General features: G+C 42.0%; 1 protein-coding gene across 50 annotated transcripts in view; it reads left to right on the top strand.

Moving 5' to 3' along the window:
• TTN (titin) overlaps positions 1-24,550 on the top strand; it is a 285,454-nt gene that overhangs the window by 78,086 nt on the left and 182,818 nt on the right. For all 50 annotated transcript variants that reach the window (XM_083625041.1, XM_083625017.1, XM_083625016.1 and 47 more), the window contains 40 exons: positions 667-945; positions 2,028-2,591; positions 3,289-3,570; positions 3,675-3,953; positions 5,434-5,712; positions 5,811-6,089; positions 6,222-6,509; positions 6,643-6,921; positions 7,037-7,318; positions 7,430-7,708; positions 7,794-8,072; positions 8,177-8,455; positions 8,603-8,890; positions 9,023-9,301; positions 9,510-9,791; positions 9,889-10,167; positions 10,295-10,573; positions 10,679-10,957; positions 11,095-11,382; positions 11,623-11,901; positions 12,112-12,393; positions 13,563-13,841; positions 13,946-14,227; positions 14,673-14,951; positions 15,047-15,334; positions 15,497-15,775; positions 15,864-16,142; positions 16,253-16,531; positions 16,658-16,945; positions 17,082-17,369; positions 18,458-18,739; positions 20,610-20,888; positions 21,003-21,284; positions 21,413-21,691; positions 21,785-22,072; positions 22,213-22,491; positions 22,631-22,909; positions 23,015-23,293; positions 23,751-24,038; positions 24,202-24,489. In XM_083625041.1, the coding sequence (XP_083481167.1) occupies positions 667-945; positions 2,028-2,591; positions 3,289-3,570; positions 3,675-3,953; positions 5,434-5,712; positions 5,811-6,089; positions 6,222-6,509; positions 6,643-6,921; positions 7,037-7,318; positions 7,430-7,708; positions 7,794-8,072; positions 8,177-8,455; positions 8,603-8,890; positions 9,023-9,301; positions 9,510-9,791; positions 9,889-10,167; positions 10,295-10,573; positions 10,679-10,957; positions 11,095-11,382; positions 11,623-11,901; positions 12,112-12,393; positions 13,563-13,841; positions 13,946-14,227; positions 14,673-14,951; positions 15,047-15,334; positions 15,497-15,775; positions 15,864-16,142; positions 16,253-16,531; positions 16,658-16,945; positions 17,082-17,369; positions 18,458-18,739; positions 20,610-20,888; positions 21,003-21,284; positions 21,413-21,691; positions 21,785-22,072; positions 22,213-22,491; positions 22,631-22,909; positions 23,015-23,293; positions 23,751-24,038; positions 24,202-24,489 (11,547 nt within the window). The remainder of the gene's footprint in view (positions 1-666; positions 946-2,027; positions 2,592-3,288; positions 3,571-3,674; positions 3,954-5,433; positions 5,713-5,810; positions 6,090-6,221; positions 6,510-6,642; positions 6,922-7,036; positions 7,319-7,429; positions 7,709-7,793; positions 8,073-8,176; positions 8,456-8,602; positions 8,891-9,022; positions 9,302-9,509; positions 9,792-9,888; positions 10,168-10,294; positions 10,574-10,678; positions 10,958-11,094; positions 11,383-11,622; positions 11,902-12,111; positions 12,394-13,562; positions 13,842-13,945; positions 14,228-14,672; positions 14,952-15,046; positions 15,335-15,496; positions 15,776-15,863; positions 16,143-16,252; positions 16,532-16,657; positions 16,946-17,081; positions 17,370-18,457; positions 18,740-20,609; positions 20,889-21,002; positions 21,285-21,412; positions 21,692-21,784; positions 22,073-22,212; positions 22,492-22,630; positions 22,910-23,014; positions 23,294-23,750; positions 24,039-24,201; positions 24,490-24,550) is intronic.

Below are 24,550 nucleotides of genomic sequence, written 5' to 3'. Positions count from 1 at the left end.
GCACTTTTTGGTACTGAAACAAAATCAACTTTTGTTTCATGAATGATGATTGTTAAATAAAACTATTTGTAATTTCAGATTTTTTTAAAAGAGTGCATGTCTTAGGAGCACTTTCATCCCCATATCCACAGAGCAACTTGGTTCACTTTTCCTTTTCATTGCTACAATAAAGATGCAATTCTGAACACGCTTACTAGGGAGGAAGCCCCACTGAGCACAGTGAGACTTGCTTCTGAGTAGACGTGCCAAGAGATTGCACAGCACGTTGTAGAAGTCATTGCACCATTCTAGCATAATGTCACACATTTCATGTTGAAAATGTTCTGGTACAACCTGGTATAATTTCATATATCATGTTGTTTGCATGCCTTTAATAGTAAGTAGCACATCAGAGTATCTTCAGAGTTCCATTATGCACTGCAGTGTATGTAGCCCTCTGGTAGACTGGGCACTGCTTTCGGTTTGCTTTCACCTCTGACAACCATTTTTCTTTACAGCCACTTTCCTTGGATAGCTCATGAAACCACACATCTCATTTCTGTTGGTCACTTTATTAACAGTGTTTTGGAATGTACACTTATAAGCACCATACATGCTATTAGTATTACAATATCCACATGAACGTGGATGGTTGTAACCACATTATTCTTTGACTTTTAACTTCAGTTGGACCCATACTGAGGAGAAGGCTGGAATCCCAAGAAGTTGCTGTGAACCACCTTGCCAAGTTCACCTGCGAGATCGAGATGGCGCCAGACGTACGGTTTCAATGGTACAGAGCCGGTCGGGAAATCTATGATGGCGACAAGTATACCATACACACCACTAATTATACATCCACTCTTCAAATCCCGAGACCGCAAGTAGTTGACTGTGGCGAATACAGCTGCAAAGCTTCCAATAAGTATGGCAGCGTAAGCAGCAAAGCAACCTTAACGGTAACTGGTAAGTGCGAGACATGAACCCTGTGCTGCTTCCTTGTTAGGTAACTGAATGTGTTCACCATTAGTATGTGGTAAAATGCATCTAGGGCCAATAACAGACTAAGGATTTCCATTTCTGTGCATATAGAAATAGAAGAAAATACCAGGTATTTGGCCCCCAGGTTCAATGTACATATCCAGGAGCAAAAAATATATTTTCATCGGAAGCTGAGTCAAAGAACAGATTTGTAATTATTGTATATTATTTCCGAACTCTTTTAAGCGTGGAGGAAAACTTACGAATAATAAAGGGAATACTCTAGTTCATTTCAGATGTGCACCATTTGGTACAAGCACCTCTCTCTAGTGATGGAAGAACTGCAGTTGGTGAAGGAGATTGTAGGCAAGAACTTCCACACTTAAAGCATTTCACACTGGGGTCGGGAGGAGAGAAGAATGCAGCAATGGCATGGATTGTGCCCAGAGGCATTTGAAATGTTTTTTGATTCCGTCATATTCACCTGTAAACATTCACTCTTAAATGTCTTAAGCTTCTCAAAAAGATTATAGTATTAACTGAGTCGTCTGATCATGATCTTGCTGGGATGCAGTTGATTTTATTTACTCTTTGAGATCCATGCTTACAGACGTAGTGGGTAGTGGGAGCCATCTTGAAATGAATAAAGGATACATAATGACATCGCTCTTTTAAAAAGATCTCCCTAGGCCTTTTTATTACTATAATAATTGCCTATACCTTTCATCTTACTGGAATCTGTATTGCTGGTTAATTCATGACATGCACTTCAAATCCTCACATGTAAACCTAATTTCATGACTAAATAACTCTTGCTAGATGGCTTTTAAAACTGCTCTTTTAGATAACAAATAACTCTTGCTAGGTGGCTTTTAGAACTGCTAGATCATCCTAATGATTTACTGGATGTATTGAGTCTTGGGAATCTTTACTGCACATTATTTCTAGGCAATTTAATGTGTGTATATGGAGACAGCGTTTCTGTCTCCTTTCTTTGGTGCTGGGGTGTGGGAAAAGGTTGCTGTATTGGCCAAATCCATGTCAACTTTCCCCCCTTTCTTTTGCAGAAGCGTTTCCTCCAACCTTTCTAACCAGACCCGAATCTATTACTACTTTTGTGGGTAAGAGTGCCAGGTTCCTCTGCACAGTGGCAGGCACCCCCGTAATCGACACAGTGTGGCAGAAGGATGGTGCCGCCATTTCTTCCTCAGAACATTGCAAGATTTCAGCTTCTGAGAATAAGCACAGTTTAGAGATTCCACGCCTCACAGTAAATGACAGGGGGGTATATACTTGCAAAGCCTCAAACAAATTTGGAGCAGACATCTGCCAGGCAGAAATAGCTGTCATTGATAAACCACGATTTGTCAAGGAACTGCAGTCTGTTCAGTCTGCAGTCAATAAGAAGATACATCTTGAATGCCAAGTGGATGAAGACAGGAAAGTCACAGTATCCTGGAGCAAGGATGGAACCCGAATACCTCCAGGCAAAGATTACAAGATTTGCTTTGAAGACAAGATAGCATCACTTGATATCCCTCTGTCTAAACTTAAAGATTCAGGAACATATGCATGCACTGCTGCAAATGAGGCTGGAAGTAGCTCTTCTTCGGCCACTGTAACAATCAGAGGTAAGGAAATTGTCGGTCTGCTAAACTTGGTGCCGTTTATGTCCTCTTATTTATAGTAGTTGTGCTTCAAAGAGGAGCTGCCAAAATCGCGCCGCGGGTTGAAGGGTTGAAGTGGGCCCCGGCCACGCCCCCACAGCGCCCTGATTGGCCGCCTGGCAAATGGCATGGCTGGGTCACCCTCAACATGATGCAGGACGCTATCCTGCACCACGCTGAGGCAGGGGTGGGGCCTGGTGGCCTAAGTGCAACCTGGTCCCACTTGGTCCCACGCGGAACCGATTTGTTAGTTCCAAATAATGAAGAAGTGAGAGGTAACATTAAGAAGGGAAAAGCTAATCGTAGCACATTTCTCCAAGTGTGGTGTGGTGTTTCTTTGTAAAAAGAAAAGCTACAATCTTTTTCACTCGTCTTTGTGTCTTTACTAAAGCTTATTGTCTGATTTCCTTAAATGTGCAAACTTTATTCCAGTGTTGACTAAAACTGTCATTTATTTATTTTTCCGTCCTAGGTGATTCTTTAGAGAAGTTCTGGTTACCATGATAAAAAGCAGAATTAAGAGCAATGGCAGGAATTGGAGTTTTGTCCTGGATAGATATCTGCATGCTTCTCAATAGCTTGTCTTTGTAATTGTCCTACCAAATCGATCTTCTTAAGGTGTTATATTTCAGGCTTCTTTCTTTCTGAACTTTTCTTCTAGAGCCACCATCGTTCCTGAAGAAAGTGGACCCCTCTTACTTGTTGACTCCTGGAGAGTCAGCGCACCTTCAGTGCAAAATCAAAGGGTCTCCTGAGATCCAGGTGACATGGTACAAAAATAACAAAGAAATTAGAGAGAGCGACACACAGAGGATGTCTTTTGCCAATAACGTGGCTGTGCTAGATATTACCAATGTGAAAGTTGATGACAGTGGAAGTTACTCGTGTGAAGCAGCTAATGATGCTGGCAGTGACAGCTGTAGTACTGAGATTGTTGTCAAAGGTTTGTTCTTTAACCCAGGGATGCTTTCTTTTCAAGGTGCTCTGTTCTGCTGCAAGTGTACTATCGGTCACTAATTCTTTATTCATGCTTTGATGATTTTATAGAGCCTCCTACTTTCATCAAAACTCTTGAACCGGGCGACATAGTGAGAGGAATGAATGCCACTCTTCATTGTGAGGTTTCTGGTACTGGACCGTTTGAAATCAGTTGGTTTAAAGACAGGAAACAAATTCGCAGTAGTAAAAAATACAGGTTGACTTCCCAAAAGTCTCTTATCTCTCTGGAGATTTCTTCATTTAATAGTGCAGATGTTGGTGAATACGAATGTTCCATAGCGAATGAAGTTGGAAAATGTGTTTGCAGTGCAACGTATATACTGAAAGGTTAGTGAGCAAGTGAACAAACAAAACCTATTTTTAACATAGTGTAAAAGGAGAAAATAACTCTTTCGTGGAAACCAATTTTTCTTTTTTAGTTGTCTCCTTTCCTTTCCTTCTCTTTCTGTGTCTTGTTACATCTTGGAATCTTTTCTTATATTCTTGAATGCAGGAATAAAAGCAGAGAACAGATTTCATTGAAATTAATTCCCAAGCAAGAGGCTGTTTTACACAGTCAATTCAGTTCTCTTTTAAAGGTGACCTTGCCTTTCAAAACAATATGCAGACCAGAACACAGCCATCCTTTAAAATTCACACTTATTTGTGTTCCAACTGGGAAATGAACACTAAAATGAAAAATAGTTTTGGGAAATAGTGAATATTGGGCAAAATAGCATTAAAATGCGTGTAGTAGAAGAAATTCATACTAAACTGCTGATAAATTTTCACGAGAACTTCTTTTAAAAACTGCAAACTGATGTGGAAATGTGAGGACTCAATTTAAGACTTTTAAAAAAGAGGAACTGATAGGTTTGCCCATCCCTACACATGATATGTAAAGAGTTTATTGCTTCTGTCAGCTTGTGATACAAATGTAAAACCTACCCAAGTCAGCATTCTAATTTGCAATGCTAATGCATCTTTTCATCTCCCATCCCCAACATTATCAGTACTCAAAGTTCCACCAAGTAATGAAAGAGGAGCCCAAAGGCAATTCATATGTTAAAAATGCTCTTAGCATTCCCACACACTTACTTAAGAGTAAGCCTCACTGAACTCAATGGGACTTACCTCTGAGTAGGCACGCCTATGGTTGGTCTGTTGGCCTTTCCTTTGATAAGTATAGTGTCATGAAATTAAGGGGTTTCCAACATAAAGCATAGCCAAAAGGCAAAATCTCTACTCCTGACATCCTTCTGAGAAGCAAGCTTTGGTGCCCAGTAAAAGAATTCCTCTTTTACTCTTCCTAGTCCCCTCATTTACACCAGTAGTGGGGAACCTGTGGTCCTCCAAGTGTTGCTGAACTACAATTCCCATCAGCCCCAGCCAGCATGGCCAATTTGTAGTTCATCAACATCTGGAGGACCAAAGGTTCTCCACTCCTGGTTTACATCAATGATGGGGAACCTGCAGCCCTCCAGATGTTGTTGGACCCCATAATTCCTGACCATTGGCTAATGGGGTGGGAGTTGGAGTACAATATCTAGAGTGCCACAGGTTCCTCACCTCTACTTCACCTGGATTAATTTGCCTGCTGTCAAATGTAAGACATTTACTTATTGCTCAACAAATAATGGTCCCTCTGTCTCCAGATTGAAATGGTAAATTTCCCCCTAACATTCAGAGGTAGAAATCCATAAAAGACGTTGCCATTGTATCCAGAAGGCAATTTATTTTCTTTAAAAAGCCTTAAATGCAGCACCAAGCACCATCTGATGCAATGATAGATAAGGGTTTTTCTTCCTTCCTTTCTTTTTCAAATTAGAACCTCCCTCTTTCATTAAGAAAATCGAAGATGTTACTGCACTCGCTGGGGATGAAGTTTTCTTACAGGCAGCTGTGAGAGGCTCAGCTCCTATTTCTGTCACTTGGATGAAGGGGAAAGATATTATTAAAGAAGATAACAAAGTCAAAGTGACCTTTGAAAATGGCATTGCAACTTTGCAAATCACAGATGTCCAGATTAGTTCTGGTGGTAAATATACATGTCTGGCTGAGAATGATGCAGGAAGCCAAACATGTTTTGGAGAATTAGCAGTTAAAGGTCAGTGTAGGAGCACTTTAAGATCGCACAATTCTTCTTATACACAGGCATATTGTTCGCATTAGGTCTATAATGACCACTGTTTAATTCTGTTATAGAGCCTGCTACCATTGTTGAGAGAGCTGAATTCATTCAGGTGACGGCAGGGGACCCAGCAACTCTGGAATACACTGTTGCAGGCACCCCAGAGCTAAAAACGAAATGGTTCAAAGACGGAAAGCCTCTGGCTTCTAACAAAAAGTATAGAATCAGTTTCAAGAACAATGTTGCTCAGTTGAAATTCTACACCGCCGAATTGCACGATACTGGCGAAATCACCTTTGAAGTTTCAAACGATGTTGGACGCAGTTCGTGCACCACCTCATTTACTGTGTTAGGTTGGTAATCCAGCAGCGCTACTGCGATTTAGGTGGTAGAACAATTAGAAGGCGGGAGGTGGGAGGGGACACTCCTAAAACACTCTTTTATATATATATTGGTTTTCTTTTCTTTGCTGTGCCTTGGAACAGATCGCACCCTTCCTCCATTCTTTACCAAACCTCTGCGGAACGTCGATAGCGCGGTTGGTGGCTCCTGCCACTTTGACTGCAAAGTATCAGGTTCTCTTCCAATAAAAGTGTCTTGGTTTAAGCATGACAAAGAGATCACTGCCAGCGCCAAGTATGCAATACGCTACGAAGAAGGTTCAGCGTCTTTGGACATCAAACACCTGGATACCAATGACGCAGGAGTGTATTCCTGTAGAGCTACTAACTCTGCGGGGGGCAAGGAAAGCCATGGAACTTTAACAATAAAAGGTTTGACATCTTCTTTTGCATTCTCTTCTCAGTATCTCTTTTAACCGTTCTTTCCCCACCCCCTTTTAAACTCCTCACTACATTAAGTTGCACTACTGATTCTTTCCAACTCTTTCTTTCAAACAATGTGTAGAGCCACCTAGCTTCGTGACGGAGCCAGAGTCTCAAGAAATATCTCCCGGGTCAACAGTGCGTTTGAAGAGTACATTTAAGGGAACAGCGCCACTCTCTGTACAATGGTTTAAGGGTGATGCTGAGCTAACAACTGGCGGAGCTTGTTACATCATGACGGAAGCTTTGTCAAGTTACTTGGAGCTTTATGCTGTGAAACCTGCTGATTCAGGCACCTATTCTTGCAAAGTCAGCAACGCGGCTGGTTCAGCCTCATGCAGTGCAAACTTGTTTGTCCAAGGTTTGCACAACTCTTTCTCTTATGATGATATGCTTGGGTGGCGATTTGAGGTGCCTCTTGTTTTTCCTTAACCTCTTTCTACAACTCTTCTTAATAACATTCTTTAATTCCACAGAACCCGCTACTTTCGTGGAAAGACTTGAGCCATCGCAGTTGATTAAGAAAGGAGAATACGCCCAATTAGAATGTAAAGTTACAGGCACGCCTGAAATTAAAATCTCTTGGTTCAAGGATGACAGGGAAATTAAAGACAGTGCCAAACACAAGATGACTTTGGTGGGCTCCACAGCAGTACTCAGACTCCTGGATGTCACTCTTGAAGACTGTGGTGAATATACATGTGAGGCAAAAAATGATGCTGGGAAAGATACCTGCAGTAGTGTCGTGGTTGTAAAAGGTGTGTGCAAAAGTACCCCTGCACTCAATTTTCTCAGCAAGTCTTTCGAGCCTTTAAAAGGTCCCAGAACCAATTAACCACCCCACTCTTTCTTTCTGCCTTATGCTACAGAGTCACCTTACTTTGTCAAGGAATTTGAACCAAGGGAAGTGTTAAAAGACTCAGATGTGATACTGGAATGTGAGGTCTTAGGTACCCCTCCATTTGAGGTCTATTGGTTAAAGGACAACAAACCTGTGAGGAGCAGTAGAAAGCACAGAATAAGCATTGAGAATTCCTTGATTAGCCTCCAGGTTTTCAAGTTTGACTCTTCAGATGCAGGAGAATACCAGTGCAGGGTAACAAACGATGTAGGAAGCTGTGTCTGTAGCTCTGAGTTGGCTCTGAAAGGTCAGTACCGCCTGGAAAATATAATAATTTAATTTTGATGTTTAGTTGAGGCTAATACTCACCAAGGCATCTATTCTTTCAATAGAACCCCCACAATTTGTGAAGAGGATTGAGAACATTAGCTCACTTAGAGGAGGCACAATAGTGTTTCAAGCAACTATTAAAGGTTCCATGCCTATAACAGTCTCTTGGCTGAAAGATAATGATGACATTGTTGAAGACGATAACACCAAAATGACCTTTGTGAACAATGTGGCCACTCTTATGATCAGGGCCATAGAAGTGAAGCACGATGGGAAATATTTTTGCCAGGCTAAAAATGATGCTGGAATCCAAAGATGTTCTGCTTTACTAACAGTAAAAGGTTTGTAGAGCTTACTCCCACCTCCTTAATTTATAGCATCGTGTTTTGCTAACATCTACACTTCAAGTCACCCAGACTCATATTTGCTCCTGTATTTATCACAGAGGCAGCCACCATCACTGATAAAGCTGTTTCAATTGATGTCACGGAAGGCGACCCAGCCACATTGCAGTGTAGATTTTCAGGAACAAAAGATATTACTGCCAAGTGGTTCAGAGATGGAAAGGAGTTGACATTGGGACACAAATATAAAATCAATGTTACCGATACAGTCTCTATGCTAAAGATTGTTTCTACAGAAAAGAAAGATAGCGGCGAATACACATTTGAGGTTTCAAATGATGTCGGAAGCAGTAGCTGTAAAGCTAGCATTAATGTCTTAGGTTCGTATTGTGTATCCCTCTTCTCTTGGGGGGTGGGTCGGTTGGTGGGTGCTGGCCGCAACTGCAATTCTTATTTTCTTTTTATGCCAAAGACAAGCAAAGTGGCAACCTAATCTAATACATATCTTTTTGGTTTGTCTTGGGTAGATCTGATCATACCGCCTAAATTCACCAAAAAGCTAAAGAAAATGGATAGCATTAAGGGCTCTTTTGTTCACCTTGAGTGTATAGTGTCTGGTTCACACCCAATAAGTATCCAGTGGTACAAGGATGGCCAAGAGATAACTGCTAGCGAAAAGCACAAGTATTCTTTCCATGATAACATGGCATTCTTGGAGATCAACCAGCTTGAAGGTGCAGATAGTGGATCTTATACCTGTGAGGCAACAAATAAAGCTGGAAGCAACCAGTGCAGTGCCCATTTAACCGTCAAAGGTTTGGACATCTTGTACTTTTTCTCCTAGGTGGCAGGCTTATTTGCCACGTCGCTTTGATTCTGGTTTTTGTTTATCGTTCCAAAATGATTGACCTCCCTCTTTTCCTGGTCTTTCTCCCCACTCTTTGTAGAACCCCCATGCTTTGTTGAAAAGCCACAGTCACAAGATGTGGTACCAGCTGCCAGAGTCCAGCTCAAAGCTCTCGTGAGCGGCACGCCTCCCATACAAATAAAGTGGTTCAAAGATAGCAAAGAACTCCTTTCGGGAGCTTCTCGCTCAGTTTACAAAGATGACACTTCAAGCGTGCTGGAACTCTTTTCGGCCAAGACGTCTGATTCAGGGAACTATATCTGCCAATTAAGCAATGACGTCGGGACAACAACCTGCAAAACAACTCTTTTTGTGAAAGGTCTGCACTTTTACATCCCGGGTTATCAGTTGCGATTTGCGCAGCTCAATCCTATGCACGTCTACTTGAGTGTAAGTCCCACTGTGTTAGATGGGGATTACAGTAAGTATGTGCATAGGATTGCAATCTACCTTAGTCTTTTTGGTTGGTTTGTGTTTTTTAAAGCCAATTACTATTTTCTAAATAATTATTTTTAATTTTATTTTAGAGCCCCCTAGGTTTCTTCAGAAGCCTAGCCCTGTAGTAGCTTTGAGAAAAGGACAGTCTACCACTTTTGAATGCCAGGTAGCGGGTACACCGGAAATCCATGTCCTTTGGTACCTTGATGGGAACGAAGTGCTGGACCATGCTAAATATGGAGTCTCGTTTGTAGACAACATGGCGACTTTTAAAGTTTCCAATGCTAAAGTGGAGGATAGCGGGACTTACATCTGCGAGGCCCGCAATGACGCAGGTAGTGAGAGTTGCAGCATTGAACTGAGAGTGAAAGGTTAGTTGCTAAGAATTCCTTTTCCAGTTCCTTCAGCCATGCAGTTGGGTTCCTCCCCTTATTTCTGAGGTTGCTTTGTTTTCTTCTACTACTTTAGAACCTCCCACATTTGTGAGGGAGCTAAAACCTGTGGAAGTAGTAAGAACCTACGATGCTGTGTTAGAATGTGAAGTCACAGGGACTCCTCCGTTTGAAGTGACCTGGCTGAAGAACAACAACGAGATCCGAAGTAGCAAGAAATACACCATGACTGATCAGCAATCTGTTTTTGCCCTTCATATCATGAACTGTGATGTTCAGGATGCTGGCGAATACCAGTGCATTATTTCAAATGAAGGGGGCAGCTGTTCCTGTAGCACAAAAGTCAGTTTGAAAGGTCAGTTCAGTAATCATAGCAGGGAAAAAGCCTAAGAAACATTCCGTTTGTTCTCTCACCTCCTTTAGCAAATTTTAAACCTTACCCAGGTTTCATTCCGGCTTTTTTATATTTTTAATAAACACAGAACCCCCATCCTTCATCAAGAAGTTAGAAAACGTCCATGCTGTTTTGAAGAGCTCTGCTGTATTTCAATGCACTGTGGCTGGTTCTCAGCCTTTAACAGTGTCTTGGATAAAAGACGAAAGAATCATCGAAAACGATGACAGCTTCCACATTACATTTGAAAACAATGTGGCGAGACTGAAGATCAGACATGTTGACCTCGGTCACAGTGGGAGATACACCTGTCAGGCAAAGAATGAGTCAGGAGTTGAGAAGTGTTTTGCTTTACTTTTAGTGCAAGGTTTGTGAGTTTTGATTCCTATTTTGATTCCTCAGTAAGCACCAGTCTTCTGCCGGTTACTCATCGGAAGACTTCAATATATTTGTGTTTTTATTCTTACTCCAGAACCTGCTCAGATCATAGAAAAAGCTAAATCAATTAAAGTTACGGAGAAAGACCCAGTCACTCTAGAATGCACTGTGGCTGGAACACCAGAACTTCAAGTAAAATGGTCCAAAGATGGCAAACAACTCATGCCCAGTAGATATTACACCATGAGCTTTGACAATAATGTGGCTAGGTTCAGGATTGAATCCATTATGAAGGAGGACAGCGGCACATACACCTTTAAGGTCGAAAATGAGTTTGGAAGCAGCACCTGTGAGGCTACTTTGTCTGTACTAGGTTTGTATTTTGTTTGGTCAAAATGGAGCATGTTCTTTTTCAATCAACATTTTAATTGCCTGTGTATTTTTCATGAAGAAGAAAGAATAAAACAAGGAATCTGATGCTACTTGCCTTCTTCCCTCCCTTCTGGGCAGATCAAGCAATCCCTCCTTCGTTTACCAAAAAATTGCCAAAAATGGATAAAATTCTGGGATCGTCTATTCATATGGAGTGCAAAGTCTCTGGCTCACTCCCAATTACTGCAAAATGGTTTAAAGATGGAAAAGAGATACCCGAGAGTGCAAAATATAGGCATCTGTGCCATGAGAACACTGTATCGCTTGAGGTTAATTACCTAGAGTTGACAGATTCTGGAAATTATACTTGCAGCGTAACAAATGTTGCAGGAAGTGACTCATGTAGCGCCGTCTTAACTGTGAAAGGTTTGGATTTCTATCTTCTTTCTATACACTGTATTAAAATATAAATCTTTTTCAACTTCACATCATTATCTTAATATCTTTGAATGTAGATCCCATTTAATGTTATCTATACGGAACCTTTCTTCTCTTATTAACTTTGACACATGTTTTATTTCTCTTTATTGGTTTGCTGTGGCTTGCCAGGCCATATTTCTTGCTCCGGAACCTAATTAGTTTTCTTTTGTTTCTTAAAACCTTTAGAGCCACCAAGCTTCTTGGTAAAACCAGAAAGTCAATCAGCTATACCTGATTCAACAGTGGAATTTAAGGCATCTTTAAAGGGAACACCGCCTTTTAAAATAAAGTGGTTTAAAGAAGATTTAGAACTTGTGTCTGGACCTAACTGTTTATTTGGGATTGAAGGGTCAACTGGTTTCTTAAATCTTTATTCTGTGGATGTATCAAAAAGTGGAAACTATACTTGCCAAGTTTCCAACGATGTTGGCAGCGATTCTTGTACAACCACACTGAGCATAACAGGTGTGCTAATGTGTTCTGTGTTGCTCTTTTCTTAATTGTCTTCTGCAGTCTTTTGTGTAAATGTTTCTGAGTTACTTTTCTTCCTGCATTGCTAAAACTAGAAGTTAAGCACCCTTTTAGATTTCTCTCCCCTCTTATTCTATATACCTTTCAACACAATCCCTCTTTGCTTCCAATTTACCTTGCTTTCATTTTTCTTCCGTTTCCCAGAACCTCCAAAGTTCATCAAGAAGTTAGACCCGTCTAAAGTGATTAAACAGGGCGACTCCACACGACTTGAATGTAAAATCAGTGGCTCTCCGGAAATCAAAGTGGTATGGTACAGAAATGACACTGAGGTCCATGCTAGCGAAAAATTCCAGATGTCATTCACAGATTCTGTGGCAGTCATTGAAATGAGGCATCTTGGTGCAGACGATAGTGGAGATTACATATGTGAAGCACAGAACCCTGCTGGCAGGGCAAGCTGCAGTACTAAACTCCTAGTCAAAGGTTAGCAAACATGCCTTGGCGGACTTCCTTCTCTTTGACTAACTGTCTCTAAAAAGATTGAGATTAGCTCATTCTGATTCTTGTATGGCTAAGCTAACTGTTAGATTGCTATAACTGCCCATTGTGGACAGGGTCCTATTTCTCATCTAATTAGCCTCCAGGTTAATTTTAAACAAGTATTCTCTAACCTGTGGCTTTCACTCTTTCCCTCAAGAATGTTCAAAGGGATGTGGTGTATTTACTATTATTTATTTAGGTTATTTAATTATTACAATATTTGTATGCCACTATTAAACCAAAAAACCAAAGTGGTCTACAACAACCACATAGTAAAAACTACATTTTAAAAAAACAACAACCCAGAGATAATCAATTAGCTATTACAGAAAGATGTTTTCTTAATTACCTGCATAAGCTTGGTGGCAATTATAACCCACTCTTCATTAACGTCAATGAGTGGGGTACTTAAATCAAGGCTGCAACCATCAGTCAATCAAATATGCACCACAACACTGAGAGGGTGATAAAACTCCTCCTCCAGTCAACTAATCAAAGGCTTGAGTAGATGTCAGGGTTGGCGTCCACTGAATCTGCAAGAGGCAACAGTGACCATCACAGCTCTCTGCCTCTTACAGAAAGGATAAGTAATCAGTCAGTTGGACTACATTCCATGTGAAAGGAGGAGAAAAGGGTTGTTAAATGCATTCCTGCACTCACCCTTTTGGCTCAGCATTCTAGGATGGTCATTGCTTTTATTACTGAAATGACCAATTACCCTATTCCGGGTGGGCAACAGTTACAGCCTCTTGCGGGCTGGCTGCCAGCCATTCCCAAGTGCTGGGACTTGCGTGCACACTGAAGATCATTCGGCCAGCCGCATTGCAGGGTGGGATTGCCCACCAAATACACTAAACTGCCCAATCATGGGCATCTTAGTGGGTGGAGCTTTGCTGGCAGACTGGGACATGCATGCTTCCATTCCAGTCCGTTGGCTACCCTTAAAAACCAGCTGTGAAAAGAAAACGTGCTTCTTCTGCTGCTGCATGCATGCCTTGGCACTGGAACAGATACATAGCTGGCAATTCTCACATTATATTCACATTAAACTAGCAGCATATATATTGAGGTAACTTTCTTAAAATGACGCCTGATTCTTTCTTTCATCCTAGAACCGCCCATCTTTAGCAGGAAGCCATCTCCAGTAGATACACTCAAGGGTACTGAGGTTAGCCTTGAATGTGAAATTTCTGGGACGCCACCTTTTGATATTACGTGGTATAAGGATAAGAGGCAAATCCGTAGCAGTAAAAAGTACAAAGTCGCATCCAAAAACTACCATGCAAGTGTTCACATTCTGAATATTGAAGTATCTGACATTGGTGAATACCAGTGCAAAGCTCAGAACGATGTCGGAAGCGACACTTGCGTTTGTATGGTAAAACTTAAAGGTAGGTATTATTTGAGGAAATACGGTGTGCAATCATCGTTGTCTTTATAAAAATGCACAATTCTTGTTGGAACTCTTGATGCCCATTGGCTCTTTCCTCTTCAGAACCACCAAAATTCGTGACCAAAATTAACAACCTTACTGTTGTGGTGGGTGAACCAGTAGAGTTGCAGGCCACCTTGGAAGGCTCTCAGCCGATTTCGGTGACGTGGCTCAAGGACAAAGAAGAGGTCATCAGAGAAAGTGCTAACAGGACAATAACATACGTGGAAAATGTTGCCACTTTGCAGCTTGCCAAAGCAGAACCAGCAAGCGCTGGGAAGTATATCTGTCAAATCAGTAATGATGCTGGAACCCGGGAGTGCATAGCTACTTTAACCGTTCTAGGTTGGTAATGACACAAACTTGGCTTTTTATTTTCTTTAAAAAAGAGAGAGTTACTTTTAAAAGTTGGGCAGGCTAAATAACCTTCAGAGCCTTGAGGATGAGAGAGGGAGGGGCATGCCATCAGTGTACATGGTGCATTACAGAGTATTGGAGAACGGGTTCTGAAGCAAAATGTTCAGGAAACCCATTGAGGGCTTCATACTGCTCTGCTCCTATTGGTTGGGCAGTCAGCTCCTCTTCTCTGGAAGACAAATAAGTGGCACGGTGGTGTTTACTGTGTTTCTCAATTCTAGAAAAGAAGAGCCATTAATAGCTTTGCAGTGGCTCCTTTCCAAAGCAGAAAACTGTGGCTTTAGAGAAGTGATTTCTGTAATTGCAATATTAAGCCATGTGGCTAAGGAGATAGTGATATTCACAGGTAGATACTGCTTGAATCTCGTTCCAGAGCCAGCTGTCATCACTGAGAAGGCAGAACCAATGAAAGTCACCGTCGGAGACATTTGTACCCTAGAGTGCAAAGTGGGTGGAACACCAGAACTTTCAATAGGCTGGTTTAAGGATGGAAAAGAATTAACAACTAGCAACAAATACAAAATTACCTTCTACAACAAAGTGTCCACACTTAAAATTATTGATTCAGAAATGGAAGACAGTGGCTTATACACTTTCGAGGTGCAGAACAATGTTGGCAAAAGCAGCTGCACAGCTTCCGTTGATGTTCTGGGTCAGTTCTGTTGCTTCTCTTCATTGTATTCCCACCAGGAAATGGTTCTCCTTTGTGGGGTCCTCATTTTCTTTTGTTTACCTCCTCTTACACAGATCGGATTATTCCACCTTCTTTCACAAGAAAACTTAAAGAAACTCATGGTGTACTGGCTTCTTCAGTGATTCTTGAGTGCAAAGTGGCTGGATCCCTTCCCATTACAGTCGCTTGGTTCCATAATGGACATAAACTCACCAGTGGGGAAAAACATCAAATCTCATTTTCAGACCATGTTTGCAGTTTGCAGATTGGTTCACTGAACTCATCTGATACAGGAACTTATGCATGTAAAGCTGCTAATGTGGCAGGCTCTGATGAAACCAAGGCTGCTTTGATTGTACAAGGTCAGTATTCAATAAGTGGCTAACACTTTGCAGAAATCTTCCATAATCTTTATTCTTGTAAAATTGCATTCTCTTGGTGCCGTGATTTGAGGAAATTTTTATTTTCACTTTATGATTCCTTCATTATCGACTGATCTGTTGTTACTTTCGATGCTTCTTTAGAACCACCCTCTTTTGAGAAGGTACCTGAATCTGTGGATATTTTACCAGGCAAAAGTGTTACATTTTCTGCTGTTATTAGAGGAACACCACCATTTAAGGTGAGGTGGTTTAGAGGCGTCAATGAACTCGTACCAAGTGATAAATGTAACATCTACTTGGAAGATTCGGTCACAGACCTGGAGCTGTTTGATGTAGAGCCACAACAGAGTGGAGAATATACTTGTGTTGTGACTAATGAGGCTGGCAAAGTGTCTTGTACGGCACATCTTTCTGTAAAAGGTTGGTATAGGTTGCACTTTTTCGGTTTGGATTGTTTAGGTGTTTGTGCAGCGTTGATGCCAATATTTGACTTCTTATTGCTCACCAGAACCAGCCGTTTTTGTGAAGAAGCTCAGCGACCATTGTGTGGAGCCAGGCAAATCCATAATTCTAGAGAGCAGGTACACTGGCAGCCTTCCAATTTCAGTGACATGGAAGAAGAACGGCGTAACTTTAGGCCAGTCCGAAAAGTGCAGCATCACCACAACAGAGAAGTCATGCATTCTGGAAATTCTTAACAGTACAAAGGATGATCAAGGAGAATACACATGTATGGTTGAGAATGAGGCTGGAGAAGATATCTGTGAAGCACTGGTATCCACTTTAGGTCTGTCTTTAGCGCCTTCTTAATAATATTTTTTTATTTAAAAACCTCATTGTTTCTTCACTGTAGCGTTCAGGTGCCATTATCCTAATGCTGACTCTTTGTGTCCCCAGAACCTCCTTCTTTCGTCACTCACTTGGGACCTCTTGAGGTGTCAGTTGGAGACTATACCACTTTGCAATGCCAAGTTACTGGGACCCCAGAAATTACAATATCTTGGTTCAAAGGAGATACAAAATTAAGATCTACTCCTGAGTATAAGATGTACTTCAAAGATAATGTTGCTACACTTATTTTTAACAAAGTGGATGCCAGTGACAGTGGGGAATATATTTGCAAAGCAGAAAACAGTGTCGGAACGGCCTCTTCAAAGGCTGTCTTAGCAGTTCAAGGTGATTATTTTATCTGGGATTGGTTAAAAACTCATACTTACAGATCTTTCACTCTTTAAAAAACATTTTCACCTGTCCAGATGCCTGCATAAGCCGTATGTTTATTGCATGCTTCTTTTCTTGCAGAGCGAAAACGTCCACCTTCTTTTGCAAGGAAATTAAAGGATACAGAGCAAACCGTTGGCTTCCCAATCAAATTAGTTTGCCGTCTAAATGGGTCAGAGCCTATTAGTGTTACATGGTATAAGGATGGTGTGCCTTTAAGAGATGACTTTAATGTGCAGGCCTCTTACATAGATAACGTGGCAACTCTTCAGCTGTTGCAAACTGAGATGAGTCACACTGGGCAATATTCTTGCACAGCGACCAATCCTGTAGGAACTGCTACATCTAGTGCTAGGCTCACAGTCTCAGGTTAGTTTCATACCGACTCTCTTGTTTTCATCTGTTACATTCAACCACTCTTCCTAACCTCTAAAAAGATTTTACAGTATTTAGCTTTACCGCGTCTGAAAGAAATCCAAACGTTCCTCTTCATTTTATTCCCCAGAACGCAAACAAGCTCCCTCCTTTGATATCACACCCGAGTCCAAAGATCTTCCTGTTGGAGAAAGTGCTGACTTTGAGTGTCATGTTACTGGAGCCCAACCTATACATGTAACGTGGGCTAAAGATGGCCGCGAGATCCGTACAGGAGGAAACTATGCCATTACCTTTGTAGCAAATACAGCCCATTTGAGAATTCTGAGAGTAGGCAAAGGAGACAGCGGACAGTATACTTGCCAAGCTAGCAATGATGTTGGGAAAGACTTTTGCTCGGCTCAACTTAATGTGAAAGGTATTTGAATTTAAGTTGGCTGATCTTTTGTGCAGAAAAGGGATTTTCTTGGGATTTCTTTTCCACAGAATTCTTTGTTTCTAACTGTTAGAAGCTAAAAAGAAAAAGGCAGACCTCTTTCAAATTAACAAAAATTCATAGGAAACTATCTGTAAGTATTTAAGTTCCGAACTATTTTCTTCTCCTTACTGTGTCTTGAAACCCCAGTAGAGCAAAAGAATAATGTTTGCGCTCATAGAAATGTGATGGATTCTTATGACAAATTACACGCGCCGGTTGTGATTTACAGATACCCACGTTAAATGTAGCTTTTATAGCATTCTTTGGTTTTTGCCGTTGTAAAAGTCGAGGCGGATTTGATTCATTTACAGTTTATGTATAATTTACATTCTAAAAAATAGTTGCATGGGAAAATATACATAGATAGCTTGATCCATTAGCAGGGATTTACCAAGAGTTTTGCACACCTCTCCAGTAGATGTCGACAAGTTGAAAGGGAAGTGGGGCAATAGCAATTGGCCTCTGCACTCGTGCACCTGTCAGGGATGTCATCTTAGCATCCCACCCCCAGGCTGAAATTTTGAGAGGGCTTTGAGTGCCAGTCAACAAACAGATGAGATGGAAGCAGATGGAACGCCTGGGCACAGATAGGCTCCTTCCTCCCCTCCTCCAGATTATTGTACCTGGGAGAGGCTTATCTCATAAGTATTGCTTCTCAAAATATCCATCTGTTTTGGGGAGCACAGGTGCAGGAGAAGAGTTCTCCTATGTTGAGTCTGGGTGCTAATTTCCCACCAATCTCCCTTCTTTGTAGTGGACTGGCGTTAAGGGAGGCATGAGGAAACAAAGGCTGTATTTTGCTGTGTTTGCTCTTCAGTGAATCAGTGCCATGGCTTATTTCAGCAGAAATGTCAGAATTTTTGCAGTTGTTTTTTTTTTTATGGAGGTTTCTCATACACTTACTAATTTTTGTTGTTATCCTTCTTGATAATACCATATTATGATTTCCACTGCAATTTTTTTTTGCATGTTCTTTATTGTTCTTATTCCTCTCCATATTGAATGCTACTTTTCTTCCGGCTTCTCAGAACCTCCTAAATTTGTGAAGAAACTGGAACCATCAAGAATGCTGAAACAGGGCGATTCATGTCAACTTGAATGCAAGATCAGTGGTTCCCCAGAAATCAGAGTTGTGTGGTACAAGAATGACCACGAAATCCATGCTAGCGACAAGCACCGTATGGCATTCAGTGACGGCACAGCAGTGCTGATCATTGTTGATGCTACCCATGAAGACAGTGGAGATTACATTTGTGAAGCTCTTAATTCTGCTGGCACCGCAAGCTGCAGTACAACAGTCACAGTGAAAGGTTAGAAGCCAATGTCTACTCTGACTTCCTCCACTCTAACCAACCCTTAGGAGCACTGGAAGGTGTTTTGTTTTTTTCCCATATGGAGTCAGACCATTGGTCCATCTACCTCAGTGTTATCTTCACTGACTGACAGTGGCTCTCCAGGATTTCAGTCAGGACTCTCTCCCAGCCCTACCTGCAGATGCTGGGAAGTTGAACCTGGGGTCCTCTTCATTCAGAGCAGATGCTCTCCCAGCGAGCTGCAGGCATTCCCCTACTTTACCCTTAAATGGTTAGATGATAATGCTATAATGCTGGGAACGCATAGTCAAAAGTACTGACAAAGGACTGAGATGTTTGAAATCCAAAGACTCCTCGACTGTAGTGAAAATGGTGGCAGTGCTGATGAGGAGGTCAGGCACACTATGCAAATAGATATAGTAAAGCAATCTTGGAAATTTTAAGAGCGGGAAAAGCAGTCTTAGAGGATCAGTGGCCCCTCCAGCCTTTACCTATCACTGGCCTGTGTCAGAAATTACAGAACTGTGAAGTAGCACAGGACGGAAAAGAGTAAAATCTATTATTATTATTATTATTATTATTATTATTATTATTATTATTATTATCAGTGCTTTTTTCTGGGGGGATGCAGGGGTATGCATACCCCTAAACATTTTGTAAATCTAAGTTTGGCCTCATTGAGGGCCAGTATTTCAATATGAGTAGGAAAATGAGAGTACCCCTAAGCATATTTTTTAGGAAAAAAGGCACTTGTTATTATCAATATTCCCTGCCTGTTTCCTTGACTGGACTTAAGGTGGCTTACAGATAAAAATAAGAACCACTACCAACACAGAAAAACAATCATTAAAAAACAATCAAACATTGACAGAATTAAAGCTATATACATATCTAAACATCTGTTAAACCCATACCAATAATTACCATAAAAACAACAGAGCACTAGCCCTTTCACTAAAAGCAGTCAGTTCCCAAAATCCTGTTGGAACAAGAAAGTCTTCACCTGCTGGCTGAAAGACAAGAAGCAGGAAGCCAGCCTAGCTTCTCTAGGTAGGGAGTTCCAAAAAAAAGTCTGGGAGCAGCCACCGAGAAGGCCCTCTAGTCCCTGAAAATTCAGTTTACAGGCAGTGAAGGGTTTAAAGATAACCTATGTCTCAGTTAGGATATACTCCTTGAACATCTGATTAATAGCTAGGAAGTTGACAAGAAGAGGCAACAGGTGAACGGATCAAAGAAGTGGGTGATAATGCAAGATATGAGGTTACAGGAGTAGGAGGACCAGGTTTCTCTTGTGTGTTCCAGCTACACAATCTGCCAGGTGATTGTCTGTTACTTCCTAGCAACACTCTATAGTTAGATAAGACATAAGATGTGAATTGCAGTTGCAGGGGACAGTGGGGAAAGAGTTACAGGATTTCTTCTATTTAAAAATAAAATAAAATACAGTACTTATAGGGATAAGGAGGAGGACCATAAGAAAATAAACCTTTGGCCATGGAAGGTTTAGAGCATGTGTTTGAGGGTGTCAGTTTGAGAATAGCAGATGTGGGAGTGGAAAACGTTATGCGGAGGTACACACCCATGTTTATTAACTGCATTTATTTGGAAAACTCAGAGCCACATGCAACAGGAATTTGTGGGGGGGATGACAAAGTTTCCAAGAAAGACTTTGCAGCTTTAGAAATAGAAATGACCTAAAACTGACCTGCTATGCACTTGGGAGAACTAGAGAGAGAATCTTCTTAGGCACCTAAATGGGGATTTACAAGCATACCTCCTGCCTTCTGTTTCTGGATGTCTTGCCCCTGTTAGCAAGAAACCCCTCCCAGGAGTCCCGTTACATGTCCTCATCTCCTTTCCTTTATAGAACCTCCCGTTTTTAGCAAGAAACCCAGCCCCATAGACACACTCAAGGGCTCCGATGTCACCCTTCAGTGTGAAATAGCAGGCACCCCGCCATTCGAAGTCGTCTGGTTCAAGGACAGAAAGCAAGTCAGGAGCAGCAAGAAGTTCAAAGTGACAACCAAGAACTTCAGTGCCAGTGTCCACATTCTCAACCTCGAAGCGGCAGACCTTGGAGAATATCAATGCAAAGCCACAAATGAGGTCGGAAGCGACACTTGCTCTTGTGCTGTGAAGTTCAAAGGTTAGTAATGAGTGCGACTGTGGTGCAAAGTCTGCGGGCACGCTTTCCTTTGCCTATCTTTTGCGGCTTCCTTGCCACCTTCCTCTTACCGTAAGGAATTCTCTTCCCTGCCAGAACCTCCTCGGTTTGTTAAGAAGCTGAGCGAAACCTCCACCTATGCCGGGGAACCCACAGCACTGCGGGCCGTAGTAGAAGGCTCCCAACCCATTTCCGTCATTTGGCTTAAGGACAAAGGCGAAATAATACGGGAAAGCGAAAACCTCAAGATTTCCTTTTCGGATAACATCGCAACTCTTCAGATTGCAAGTGCCGAAGCCACCAACAGCGGGAAATACATCTGCCAGATTAAAAATGATGCTGGAATGAGAGAATGCGCAGGGCATTTACAAGTCCTAGGTTGGTACAGGCACCCATCCCCTTCTAAAGAATTGAATCTTGGCTGCCTTTGCCATTGCAGCTAATTTGCTTCGTAAGTCTTGGTTTTCTCAAAACTCAAGTTTTCTGGATTGTCTCCCTCATTCCAGAGCCGGCTGTGATTTTAGAGAAGCCCGAGCCCATGACGGTGACCTCTGGCAATGCTTTTACTCTGGAGTGCGTGGTGGGTGGCACTCCAGAACTAATTACCAAGTGGTTTAAGGACGGAAGAGAACTCACCAACAGCCGCAAGCACCAAATCAGCTTTTCCAACAAGGTGGCGACACTTAAGGTTCTCTCTGCAGACATGAATGACAGGGGATTGTACACTTTTGAAGTGCACAACGAAGTGGGAAAAAGCAGCTGCACTTCCTCCGTCGACATTTCAGGTTAGCTTGGGATCTTTTTTGTTTCTCATTTGCCCTTCTCTTCTGTCGTTTCTCCTCTTAAAATTTGGCTCTTTGTTGCCTTTTTCTACCCAGACCACGTCGTCCCTCCTTCTTTTATAAGAAGATTGAAAGAAACCTTTGGTGTGCAGGGCTCCTCGGTTGTTTTGGAGTGTAAAGTTGCCGGCTCCCTTCCTATTTCAGTCACTTGGTTTTATGGAGGAAATGAAATTTTCCCAGGGGACAAATACGAAACCGGCTTTTCAGATAATGTCTGTGCTTTGAAGGTGAATGCTCTGGACTCTTCTGATACAGGTCCCTACACCTGTGCTGCCCAGAATGTAGCCGGTTCTGACGAATGCAGTGCCTTTTTGACAGTGCAAGGTCAGTAAAGGATAGACAAGGCATCCGTTGCAAATCTTTCCCGTGCGTGTTTATCTTGCTTTCTTGACAACCTGTTTTATACAGATGTTAGCTACCTGGCACATTTGCGTTAACTTTTTAAATGTTGTGTGTAATTCTAGAACCACCCTCTTTTGCAAAGACGCCAGACCCGCTGGAGGTTTTACCTGGAATGAGTGTAACGTTCAGGAGTCTGATTAGGGGAACTCCTCCGTTCAAAGTGAACTGGTTTAAGGGGAGTAGAGAACTGGTGCCAGGGAAAACGTGCAACATCACCTTGGCAGATTCATCTGCGGAACTGGAATTGTTCGAAGTGGGGCCACTCCAGACTGGAGATTACACCTGCCTTGCCACGAACGATGCTGGCAGTGCTTCTTGCACCACACATCTTTTTGTAAAAGGTTTGTCCAAATGCTATTATTATGGCATGTACACATGTTAAGTGTGTGTGCATGTCCGTGTGATATACACACACACATAGAGAGACACCCATATTGCAGTTCTTGGTTTAACCACTTCTTTCATATGACTTTATCTTAGAGCCTGCTGTGTTTGTGAAGAAGCTGAGCGATTTCAGCGTAGAACATGGGAAATCCATAATTCTAGAAAGCACATTCAGCGGAACTCCTCCACTCGCAGTAACGTGGAAGAAGAACGGCTTAAACATCACACAGTCTCCAAAATGCAATATAACCACCACAGAAAAATCAGGCATTCTGGAAATTCTTAATAGTTCTACAGAAGATGAAGGACAATATATCTGTGAAGTTGCAAATGATGCTGGGGAGGATGTATGTCACGCCCTGGTATCAATCATAGGTGTGTTGCTGTCTTAATAGTTGGTTAACTATTCTTGTACTAATTGCCATCTTCTGATGTGCTTAGATTGACTGTGGGTATTGACTATGATTATTTCTGCTGCAGAACCACCTCATTTTGTTAAGCACTTGGATCACTTGGAGGTGACCATCGGAGAGCCTGCAACTTTACAGTGCCAAGTGGCTGGAACACCGGAAATTAAAGTGTCATGGTACAAAGGCGATACCAAACTAAGATCTACACAGGCTTATAAAATGCACTTCAAGAACAATGTGGCTTCACTCGCTTTCAGCCGGGTAGAGAACGCTGACATTGGCGAATACACCTGCAAAGCAGAAAACAGCGTTGGGTTTGCTACTTCAATGACAACAATCACCATCAAAGGTGATGGCTCTTTTTAAAATAATTGACCCTTGTCATATGACACACAACGTTTGTGTGTAATATGCTGAAGTGTGTGACCCACTTGAATCACAGGCATGGTGACGGGGCTCTCAGCATGTCCGCAAGCTGCTTTGCTGAGCTGTAAGGAGACTGAGATATCGCTGAGTTCTTCCTGTGTCTCTGTGCAGCCTTCCTTCCTTTCTCCAAACCCTGCAAATTACTGAACTTGCATGAGTTCGAAAGGGATGACTGGATGAGGGTATGGGAGGCACACACAGACCTCCTGTTCCCTGTGTGTGCCCATATGGGTGGGGGGCATGAGGGCTTAGGAACAGAGAACATGGCTCTGTTTCTTTTTATTGGAATTCTCCACATGTGCAGGGCATACTGGCCCAGGTATTCTTTTTAGTCTTCTTGCATGGCCAGTTATCATACCCTGCAATTTATTTTTTTGCAGATGTTAAACTTCCTCCTTCATTCACGAGAAAACTGAAAGACGTGCAGGAGACTCTTGGTTCTCCTATAGCCTTTGACTGCCGCATTGTTGGCTCTGAGCCACTTGAAGTGTCTTGGTCAAAGGATGGGGTGCAGCTGAGAGATGACGACAACATTCAAACCACCTTCTTAAGCAATATAGCGACGCTTCAGATCTTGCAAACCTCCATGGCTCACGCTGGCCAGTACACTTGCACAGCTCACAATGCTCTTGGGACTGCTTCTTCCAGTGCCAAGCTCCTACTCACAGGTTTGTAAACAACTAAGTCCGAAGTTGTTGCATGCTGGTTCAGTTTTAAAGAACGTGAACAAGTCACAGGGCTGTAACAACAGGCTAAGAGTTTGCTGTTTGAAGGGAAGGCAATACGTCCTGCCATGCCTTTTCACTTTTTGATTTTCTTTCTTTTCCTTAGAACACCTGAAACCACCATTCTTTGATGTGAAGCCTTTGCCCCTTGACGTTGCTCTTGGGGAAAGTGGTTCTTTCAAGTGTCATGTCACAGGTTCAGTGCCAATGAAAGTCAGCTGGGCAAAAGATAACCGTGAGATCCGCCCTGGTGGCAATTACAAAATTACACTGGTAGAAAACACTGCCACACTGACCATTCTTAAAGTAGGCAAAGGTGATGGTGGACTGTATACTTGTTATGCAAGCAACAGTGCTGGGAAGGATTCTTGTGGCGCTCAGCTGAGTTTCAAAGGTAATTTGATGGAAAGTGCTGTCATTTCTTCTTCTTCTTCTTCTTCTTCTTCTTCTTCTTC

This window comes from Podarcis filfolensis, assembly GCF_964270895.1.
Source record: "Podarcis filfolensis genome assembly, chromosome: 1".
Classification (NCBI taxonomy): domain Eukaryota; kingdom Metazoa; phylum Chordata; class Lepidosauria; order Squamata; family Lacertidae; genus Podarcis; species Podarcis filfolensis.
Note: the sequence above shows the minus strand (reverse complement) of the source record. Positions and strands in the feature narration are given on the sequence as shown.